This window comes from Gobius niger (genome assembly GCF_951799975.1).
Source record: "Gobius niger genome assembly, chromosome: 4".
NCBI classification, from domain to species: Eukaryota; Metazoa; Chordata; class Actinopteri; order Gobiiformes; family Gobiidae; genus Gobius; species Gobius niger.
The window spans coordinates 11,427,782-11,439,357 of NC_136855.1; the positions used below are offsets into that span (position 1 = coordinate 11,427,782).

At 41.6% G+C, this 11,576-nt stretch overlaps 1 protein-coding gene across 1 annotated transcript; it reads left to right on the top strand.

Annotated features, from left to right (window-relative positions):
- Nucleotides 1-429: 429 nt before the first annotated feature.
- LOC306962406 (uncharacterized protein) lies at nt 430-11,138 on the top strand (the record flags this gene model as incomplete). The annotated part of the gene is made up of 5 exons (XM_079555527.1): nt 430-873; nt 1,159-1,735; nt 9,774-9,825; nt 9,872-10,094; nt 10,543-11,138. The coding sequence occupies exons 1-5, from the start codon at nt 627-629 to the stop codon at nt 11,136-11,138; spliced, it is 1,695 nt and encodes a 564-aa protein (XP_079411653.1). The 5' UTR covers nt 430-626.
- Nucleotides 11,139-11,576: the final 438 nt, after the last annotated feature.

Genomic DNA, 11,576 nt, shown 5'->3' on the forward strand with positions numbered 1-11,576 from the left:
GTCGAAGCTGCTAGTCTGCGCCATTGCTCCCTCCGAACACCACCACTCACCCTAGCATGCACATTAGCCTAATGTCCATGTTCTAGTGGTAGGGGGAACCGTAGTACCCGGAGGAAACCTATAGGCACAGGGAGAATCTGCAGACTCCACACAGAAAGGCTCCATCCGGGCAGGATCCAAACTCTCCTAACAAGATCAACAGATCAAATGTTAAATATAAATACATCAGGTGAGGAAGTAGTCTAGGGATTCTGTTGTGGAAATTTTGTCCCTAAACTGTCAGAAAATGCATTTCCGTTTTGCTCACAGTGCTATTCAGTAGGGAAAGTTTTTGGACTGCCGTGTGTGACGGTGTTTGTTTTAGGCGGTGGCTCCAAAATCCAAGTATGTCAGATTTCCCTGAAAAGGCCGACACTGCTTTTATTATAACAGCCACTCTCTTCCTTGTATACTTTGAAACTGTAGCTCCTCCTTTTCTAGAGAAACCGGTTGAAAGCTGGAAACCCCTGTTGCATCACAAACTGCCTCTTTATAAGCTGTGCAGCGCTCAGCACAGGCAGACAACTACTCACATGCACAGAGGAAAACACACAGCAAACTGCTGAACTGGACCTACTAAAATCACAATGGGAGAAACGCTTTTGTTCGCAAACGATAACCAGAGGCGCATCAGGGCCGTGGAGAAGTCTTTCGGACCAGCAGGGGTGCGTCTCATGGACCCAGATCGGGTGTTGATCGGAGAGGGGCGACTGATGAAGCAGAGCCGGCGCGGGCCACAGCCAAAAGCCTTTTTCCTGTTCAACGACATGCTGGTCTACGGCAGCATCGTCATCAACGGCCGCTGGCTGAAGGGACAGAAGATCGTTCCACTAGGTGAGCAATCAAACTAAAAATATCAAGAACTCATTCATCTCCTTTCTTCATCCTTAAATTTCCCTGGGGCAACCTGTAAGGAGCCTGGGGAAACATCTCCATATCTGAAATTACTTTTGGTCAGGACTTCCTGGCTGGAGTTTTATTGTTGTTTAGTCAGGAAACAAGTGTTGACAAAGTGTAGGCAAAGTAGTTAAAGCACCCAGAGTGGTGTTGTGTGTGCAAGGATGTGCTTTCTACTCTGTTGACTGTGCACTATAATGAATGTGAACATTTTGTTTTCAGGGGACATACAGCTGGAGGACCTGGAGGATGGTTACATGAGGTACCAGTGGCTGATCAAAACCCCCGGGAAGTCCTTCTACGTCTCAGCCGCGTCCCACGAGGAGAAGCAGGAGTGGATCGAGCACATCGAGGTGTGCAAGACCCGCCTCCCGACCCCGAGCAGCGACCGCCCGGTGGCCATGTCCTGGATCCCTGACCACGCCTCCGCCATCTGCATGCGCTGCTCCTGCAAGTTCTCCGTCACCCAGCGGCGGCACCACTGCAGGAAGTGTGGCTTCCTGGTCTGCGGATCGTGCTCCAAGAAGCGCGCGGTGATCGACCACATCCACCCGACCAAGCGGCTGAGGGTGTGCGTGAAGTGCCACAGCGGCCTGAGCGAGGAGGCCCGGATCTGCGGGTACAGCATCGAGCCGCGCTCTGATGAAGACGAGCACAGCTGTGAGGAAAATAACTATGAAAACCTCACAGGGAGTTCCTCTGAAAACCTCACGGATGAAGAACATGACCCCATTCACTGGGTCGACCCGGACATGGACTCTTTCTCTACATACGTCTACCTAAAGCCCGAGCACGTGTGGCCCCACATCTGAACACTTGGAAACATGTGACATCAATGACAACAATAGATGATGCTGGAGGGCTGATAAGACGTCCCACATCAATGCTAAAAGTGCAGCTCTTCAATCATAGGTCGCCAAGACGACTTAAGTATTGTAGGCAGAGGAGCAGAATCACAAAGTTTATTGGCTGTTGCCGCTTAAACACTGTATGTACCTCACTGCAAATATCTGATGCTGCTCTGTAACTCCACTGAGTCACTGCCTGTTTGGGCTGCACAACGGTTAAAGATGTAACAATGATGTGCACATCATGTGCCGTTTTTTTATTTTTATTATTACTATTATTTATGAAGGACTTGTTTGTAATGTTATACTAATTGTATTTATTGATCCATTTTGGCATTACTGTGTACAATATGACTCTACCTTTGTCTCTTATGACCAAGCACTATATTTATGTGTTTAATACTAATATGTTTTGTACCTGCCTCGTTTTTATATTTGAAATAAAACACATTATAAACAAAAAAACTCTTCCTTTATCTGTTACTGTTTAACAATATTCACAGAGACAACGTTGAAAAGTCCAATATAAAGGTTTATACATAGATTTAAAAATAGATTTCCCCAGGTGTATCCAAACTTTTACTGAAGTGTTTTAGCATGGAGGACCACAGAGCGGTGGTCAATGCAGCCAAACATTCAACATGGGCAAATTAGAGAGAGGTGTAAGCCATCCCTCACACCCTTCTTTATTTAGGCCTGGAACCTTAAAGCAGTTCGTAGCAAAACATTACAGTTTTAATCGGGTGGAATTATTAAACTCCCATCTCTGGCCAAGTGTGATAGCCACCATAAATTGGGACAACCCTATATTACCTGGATCGTCTCCAAAGACTCTCTAGAATACTATAGTGATTTGGACAATTGATTGATTGATTGAATATTATATTTCGAGCTACACAAAACAGACACAAAAGCAAGAAAAACAATAATAATAATTACAACAAAAAAAACAACAACATTGTAGCTCGAAAAGGAGTGGGAAGAAGACAAGCTTATTAACTCCCACCCCCTATTCACTTCAATAATAATGTGGTTGCAATAATAACATATGGTTACATATTTACATCAAACGCAACAATGCATTACAGTAAATCAACAATCACAGTATATTACACTTTATAACAAGTGTATAATTTTATTTTTTTACCTTATGCCTTATTTATTACCATGTTAGTATCACTGTTATTCATCATCATCATCATCATCATCATCATCATCATCATCATCATCATCATCATCATCATCATCATCATCATCATCATCATCATCATCATCATCATCACCATCATCATCATCACATCATGTAGCATTACTTGAGTCAATGTGCATGAATAATACATAACACACTCTGCATTTATTCATGAAAGGTATTATATTGACTGATTGGTGCTCATGATAACATATTAATCTTTATGATGTGCTCTTAAAAGGAATCGAGGTTCTGTTGTCTTTCTTTTTGTTTTCTCTTATGTTTTTATTTTTCTGTGCTGGACCTGCTGCCAGAGGGGGGCAGCCCCCAAGCAGCCGGACAATCATGTGTTAAGTAACAATGAGCAAATTTAAAACTTGCACCATATAGTAAAGATTAACTGAACCCAAAAGCAGTAGATGTGTCCGCGGGCGGTGCACTGAACGATGAGTCAAATGCCGAGAACAGCTTTTCCCACTTTCTGTACCGGCTTTGAAGTCAAGCCCAACTCGTGAATCATGTCAGTAAATTCTGTTTGACTGACAGGCAGATGAAGTTTTCACAAAGGAAATCTGTCATCGTTACTCAGAAATCGTATTATACTGTGGTTCAGTCACTGTTTAGTTTTTAGTAAACCTGAGGTAGATTTGATACTAAAACTCAGAACGCTTCCTTTTAGCCATATTTGGTACTTGACAAGAAAGGTTTGACCTCCTGGGGACAGCACACTGCCTTTGTTTCCAAAGCCAAAGGCTTCTAATCTCAAATATCCACAGTTGATGAGTTTAATGTAAGTTTTGTGATGCTTTTGTGATCTGGGGTGTTTCGGAAAATAGAAAACCAACATCTTTTTCTCCAAACTGTGAAACGGTGGGAAAATGCCTGGATTTGTTCTCTGCCTAAACTTTTAGCGTTATGAAAGCTGAACCCTGCGCTTGTTGAAAGTTCCAGCTCGGCCATTTTTGTTTTTTTTTGAAAGGCGGCGAATCTCGATGAGGACCAGTCCGACCTGCAAAGTCGGTCTGTGCACCGACTTATGCTGTTCCTTTTGTCAAGCTCAGATCGCATCTTTAAGTCTGTCATCATCATCATCGCTATCTTACATGTCCTTGTTTCTTTATTTACAAAACAGTTGTTGCAGCTCAACAGCTTGTCTTTGTCCTTGTTTTAGGGTTAGGGTTTTGAAAATAAATTAGGCCAAGTTGTGGTTAAGACTGTGGTTAAGGTCAGGGCCAGAATGAGGGTGGAGGTTGTGGATATTGTCTCTTTCTTCATGCAAAATCAGATAACTGGACTTTCCAAAGGAGCTTGTTGGTTGGTTAGTGTTTGTGTCAGTCCAATCCTGCCGACAAAAAATATTTATAACATGCCGCACACAACTGATTTTCAATAAATGAATAATCTGCTTTAGAAACCAGCATATTTAAAAGCACCTTTTGACTGGTTTGTATCTTCATTTCCTCATTGATCCATCCTGTGTTGCTGCACTTCCCATCAGGAAATGTTTTTTTTTTTTGACAATTCAAATGAGCTGACCTACCTACCATGCATCATAACAGACTCAAAAATTACAATGTTATTAGTCTGTTCAAAAAATACATGCTGTGTCACTTATCTGAAGGCGTGGCTCTGGTTCATAGTGTGCTGTTATTGGCCGATGAGAGTGGCGTGGAGGAAATTCTCCGGTAAATACAATGGAAAACCCCTGAGTATTTGTTAGACTAGCACTTGATATGATGATATCTCCTTACAATATAATGATTGTTTTATTTGATTCTCTTGGGAATCCTTCTTAATGAGCAGCATCATATCTAAAGTCACATTCATGCACACGAGGGTGTCAAGAATATGGGGGGAGTGAGATGACAAACTTCATTACAAAGACCTGCAAAAAGCCCAATGCTCCGTCTTTGAAATCATTAAAAATGAATTGTGACAAAATGAAGCCCTTAAATAAAACATTAGATTGGATTCAAACTGGCATTAAATGTACATTTCCTGGAAAATAAAGACTTTGCTTAACTGTTTTTACTGCACGATTAAAAAAATGTGGTCCCGAACACATTCAGTCAGCTGCAGTTTTTGGCTGAACTTGCACTCATTTTAAAGTTTAAAAATTACCCATTGTGTCCAATTTGCTTTTAAATATGGACATTTCGCCTCATTCCTCTGTTTGAAAGAATATCTGAAATATGATTTTTTTTCCACTGTGGCATCAAAAATACAGCATTTAGGCAATAAAATGGCATTGAGAATCACCTGTATAAACGTTTAAGCTTTATCTTCTTTATACACTGTTATTATCTGGGCTGTAGCAGGGTTTAGGGCGTGAAGCTGGATAATCACTGCATTGACCAGTGGCCTTTTCATGTACACAAATAGAAAGAGGCACACCTTTTTTCTATTTCTGTTCATCCATTTAGACGGCCTCTTCTTTGTTTCTGTGGAAAATTACATACAGGCCGTAACAGGCGATATTTATAGATCGCCCAGAGTCTCAGGGTGTCCCGAATGAGGTGCAACAATCCGATACTGCAGGACTTTACCTAAAGATGTTACAGGTGTTACAAATCGACTTTTTGGAGCTTTTAGCCATGTTGTTATGCTATTTCCTTATCAAAAACACCCCCAGAGTGGTTTGTGGCTTCATTCACGCAGTTCTCAGTAATCCTCCTGAATCCTGCTCTCTGAGCAGCTGCTCCGCCCTCTACTGGAAAATGACTGAGTTGTGACACTCTGACGTTTTTTACGTCATAGTGTCAAACAGGAAGTGCACAACTTCTGTAATGTAGTGCATTACGGACTGATTTTAATTTATAAAACAGCTTAAAAAAAAAAAAAAAACGCACCCCCTGAGCGTATGGACAGATGTCATGTTTGCACTGAAGGATGTGAATAAGGAGCTCTTTCTAAACTATTCTGGACACGCCTGTTCTTTATTCTTACCTAACGATGTCGCGGAGAAAAGCGTGTTTGGCTACGAAGAGGTGCGGGACTTTTTTCAACCTTCCTAAAGAAGAGGCCTCTTGGAATTTCTTCCCGGGATTCAGCGACTATCAGCCAAAATATTGTTTTTCTGTGACTGTCTCTTGATGGATGTTTGGTGAACCTTCGCCAGAATCAAAGTGGATTAACTTTTATAACCAACGCAAGTCCCCAATATGATGGAGAGGCCAGGACAGAGCAGTGGTGAGTCAATACGCGTGTTAGCTTGTGTGTTAGCTTGTGTGTTAGCTTGTGTGTTAGCTTGTGTGTTAGCCATTTATGAAGCTGTGTTGCAGATGTCAACTCCTTATAACTGTTTTGTGAAGATAATAAATGATAAATGTCTGCGTTTACCATATACTAAAGGACAAAACCAATTTTATTCCAATAACAGAAAATAAAAAAAATCAAGGATGGCTTCTTTAACTTAATTTACTTGGACACAGCTGATCCTTTAAAGCACACGACTTTGTGATACTTCTCGCTTCGTCTTGCAATCCATTACTCCCACTGCTCCTGCTACGGCTCTCACTGAAACCAAGGCCTTATGTTGTTTTGAACGGAGAGCGTGACTCAGTGTTGTTGCTCTACAACACGGAATTCCAGGGATTAATTTGTGAAAATGACTAATCGAGTGAAGCAATACCTCTCTAAACAATGACAGATCACAGCTGAGTGTGGAGCGGCATATTCTCCGACAAATGGTGAGATGCTGTCGCTCCAGTCAATGTTGAGAATAGTGATGTTTAAACGGTCAAATAAATCTATGGTCAAGATTCAGTCAATTGAGTTTAGTTAATGCATGTTTTGGAAAAATGATTAGTCACACCAACAACCAGCATAAGGATAAGTCTTGACTGTGATCACAAACAGGAGCCCCATTTTTGTATCTGTTTTTCTTCAGTGTGACTTTAGTGCTTGATTGAGACGCTATAGTTTTATAATTATAGCCTCAGAAAACTGGAATCTGTTCTTGTGATACGATCTTAAGATCCATGTGTTCTTACTTCTCTGACACAATGTACGTCTTCCCACTTTTATGTAACAGAAACACTGACTCTGTGAAACACTGATTATTTTTTTCTTCTTTCAAACCTGTTCAACTCCTCTGACTTTGTGCCTTTAGGCCTTTGTCTTTGTTTTGTCTCTGGTGAAAATGAACCCTTCACGTCTGCACACTGTGACTGTAATGAACCTTGTTTAGCTTGTGCACACGATGTTCTCGGTGTTTAAAAGTGCAACAGAGCAGTGTTAGTTTCAACAAGCTGCATAGGATTTCGGTTGAGTACGGTGGTAATCCTGTTTCCCATCCTGCATTTTAAAGAGGGGTATTATGCAAAATCAACTTTTTCTCACAAAAAGAAGAGAAAAAGAAAAGCAATGCAAAAAAATATACAGTTAGAACAATCATTAGGTTGTCAACAGATATATTTAAAACATCAGCAGCACAAGGCAGATTGTTGTTCCAGCCTGCAGCACAAGGTAAATGAAGAGATGCTTGTCACTAAAGTAACTTGTGATATACTAAAGTGAGGCGGGTTCACATTTCAAAATGAGGCTGCAGTGCATCATTTTGCAGGATCTCTTTTGGTCTGTATCAGTGGCACTTCTGTCATTCTGTAATGTACGTTTTATTGATTGTTAATGTTTGGGTAATTCCTCATGTTATGCTCGTGGAACCTGCTGGGAAAAGCACCGCCTGGATCTCATTTGTTTTGCAAAAATGTACCTCATTCATGTTTTGTATGATAAATCCCCACATTACTTTCCTCCCACGATCCATAAACATTTCCCTGTTACTGGTAGTGGCTCAAATTACTTGATTGTGATCATGATTCATGGCTGTGTTTTTTGTAAATTACTGATCTGCCAATTTTCCAGTTAAGTTTCTTCTATTCCACACAAATATACAATAAACATAATCCAAACTGCCCATAATAAATCGTTGGAGTGAAGTTTAAGCTGTGCTGACTAGGTTGAAAATGAGTTCATCATGCTGACAAGAGCATTTCCAAAAATAGAAGATTCAAGTGCGTCAGAGATTCAGATGCAAACAATAGGGTATAAAAGACATTGAGAAATCCAAACAAAGGACAGAGGCTAACCTCTGTGACATAAACCAACACACTGCCAACCCTGCCCTGTCAATGTCAACTTTATTTCTATCTTATTTCTAGCACATTTACAATGCAAAAAGTGCTTTTCAAATTGAAAAGAACATAGTAAAAAAGACAGTCACTGTCCAGTCACAGACATGACTCTCTATGGTGCAGCTTGTTGCTCCATAATCATATTGATATTGGGGATTTCAACATGGAAATTCACCTGACCAATACACTACAGGTGATTGATGACCCACTCAGACACACTGGATACAAGGCTCTTATTTAAATGGCATGCAGTGTAATATGCCTCATTGGCTTTTTAAAGCTTTTTATTTATTTTTTCATTCATTTTAAGAAATTGCAGTTTTTGTATCACTACCCCACTCTTCCACAAGTGGGGTCAAAAATGACTCCAAGCAGTTCCTATGGAATCTTCTATGAACCTTTAATTCTTAGCAACTCTGATCGTCCCACTTACACATCTGATGTCAGTCATTTTTACATAGCATGTCAGTATTACCTCCATTTATGAACTTATTTTTCATTGACAGATTATAATGTGTGATCAAATTAGTGATCAAATGTGTGAAATGTGTAACCATCAGATTAGCCTACTTCGGTGTTAGCTAACAGTATTGTACTTAGGTAGGTAACAGAGTATTGTGTTAGCTATTGTTAGCTAACAGTAGCCAACTAACATACACGCGCACACTTTGTACCTGATCAAGCTAACTAAAAAAAAATATTACAACTCTTCGTTCGATTTTGCAGAGCAACAACCCAGTTTATTGCAAAAACGCATTGATTTTAATTGGGGTCATTTTTGACCCCACTTGTGGAAGAGTGTAGGTATTGGTAGGTTGTGCATCCAAGGGTTAAACACAGTTGCTGATGTGTGCCATGTTGTTCTGTGGTTTTACACCAGGACTCTCCAAGTGCCTGACCACATCCAGACCCCAAACCATTATGTCTCTCAATATACTGTCTATCTATACTTACAATGGCTAAATCAACCGCTAAATTTGCAATACAATGAACACATGCAATTTAAAATGTTGCTTATTGGTCAGCTCTGTGTTGCAACTTGAGTTGAGAATCCGTTTTACCTCCTGATCATTTAAGCATGTGTGTATCTACTATCTCACAAACTGTACTATGAAAAGGCTGAAAGGAACCGTAGCTTAAAGGTTTACGCAGCAGCACATGTGCTTCATTATGTTTAGCTTTGTGAAATTGACTCCTGGCTCTGACAAACTTCTAGCTTCACCTCATTTTTTCTGTGTCCTGACATAAGTAACTTAAATCTAAATATGAAATCCTCCAGTCACTCACAGATCCATTCGGGGAAAGTGAAGTGTCTTGCCCAAGGACACAACAACAGTATGAAATGCTTGCAACTGGGATCAGACCTTCAACTAATGTCCTTAATGAACCCAGTTTGTCCAACAACTGACTAGGACACAGGGAAACCTTTTGGAAATTTGCTGGCAGGTGCATATGCTATACTCATATTTTATACTAGTAATTCATCTTTCAACTTCTTGTCTAGATTCGCTGATAAATAGTTCAAAAAAAGTCCCAGTGCAAATACCAGGAAGACGTTGCACCTGTTTCATGTGTGTCTGCTTGTCGGTAAAGGTCCCACCTCTTTGGGCTGTGATAAACCAGTTGTTCAACTTTTCGTTAGACACTTAAGCCTCTGCTGCACAGTCTTCAGCCCAGACAGCTTTTCACATGCAGCAAGCAAATTCAACAGCACAAGGTGGACAATATAATCAGGCACAATGACACAGCAGATGTCTTTTAAGGTGGAAAACCAGAAACGAATCGAGGCTGTGGAGAAGTCTTTCCGGCCGATCGGGATACGTCTCGTGGACCCAGACCGTGTTTTGATCGGAGAGGGGCGCCTGATGAAGCAGAGCCGCCGCGGGCCACGGCCAAGAGCCTTTTTCCTGTTCAACGACATGCTGGTCTATGGCAGCATCGTCATCAACGGCCGCTGGTTCAAGAGGCAGAAGGTTATACGTCTTGGTGAGTACTGAAAGAATGCATGATACTTTTTGAGTATTCCTTCATTTTGCCCACTGGTCTGAAAAGTTGGTGGTTTTGACAATGCATTGTGTCGTTGTGTTCCCGGACAAGAAACTTCTACCATAGCGCTTGTAAGATTAACCAGATTTCTGCTAAAAAATAACTTATGCCCCATAGCTCTAACATGGAATTTGATAGCTTATAATGAGGGCGGTATGTTACAGCAAACAATAGCTGAACCTATTTACTGATGGAAATCTGATATGTCACATGATGTGCTTTATCTGATTGGTGAGGCTTTTTCATGCAGCGGCATGAACTTTACTGGTATTATTTATATTTGAAAAGAAAGGCATAAAATGTATTAATTAATTCTCCATGAGAAAAGCTGAAAGTCTCTTAGATTTTAATCCTCGTATTGAACTCGTCTTCAATGTTGTCTTTTCAGAGGACATTGAGCTGGAGGATCTGGAGAACGGTTTCCAGATGAAGCACCAGTGGCTGGTGAAAACTCCACAGAAGTCCTTCTATGTCTCAGCTGCGTCTCATGAGGAGAAACAGGCCTGGATGGAGCACATAGAGCTGTGTAAGGCTCGTGTCCTCCAGAGCAGTAGCCGCAAAGCCACATCCACCTTCGCCGTCACCTGGATCCCTGACCCTGCCTCCGCCATCTGCATGCGCTGCTCCCGGAAGTTCACCGTCACCCACCGCCGGCACCACTGCAGGAAATGTGGCTTCCTAGTCTGTGGACTGTGCTCCAGAAAGCGAGCAGTGATTGATCACATCCACCCGACTAAGCAGCTGAGAGTGTGCGGGCAGTGCCACAACGGCCTGATTGACGACAGCAGGGGCCGCGGGGACAGCAGCGGGCTGCGCTCTGATGAAGAGGAGCAAAGCTGCGATGAACCCATCTATGAAGACCATGAAGATCACATGGAGGAGGATTATGACCCGATATACTGGGCCAACTCTGGGATGGACTCTTTTTCTCCATATGTTTACCTTAAGCCTGAGCACGTCTGGCCTCAGGCGTCCACACAGTGAACACTGTTCTCTGTACATGTTTCATCAGTAATGGAGCCCCATGGCAAAGAGCCACGGTCACGTTGCTCTTGTGTATGTCGGTCATTTGACCTCATTTGAGTGATAAGTAATGAAGGAGCAGGGCTATATTATATTAACTCAAATGCCCCTATGTGGCCGAGAGGTTAGGTCAAAGTGCACATGCAAAGAAGCAAGGAAATGCCTGCCATGGCGTCATGGAATCTCAACTCGAAAACCTATTATGATTATCTCACTTCCCACTTTTCACCCTGTTTCACACCCTGTCCTGTAAATGAATCCTAGAGTGAAAAAGTAGACTGTTTTAAAGACTGTTTTATACCAGTGATGCTGCTAAATGTATCCTAAAACGGGACGCCTTGGACAAACCGTGGTCAAATATAACTTTACTTTTGTAAAGGCTCCATGTGCAATAATTAC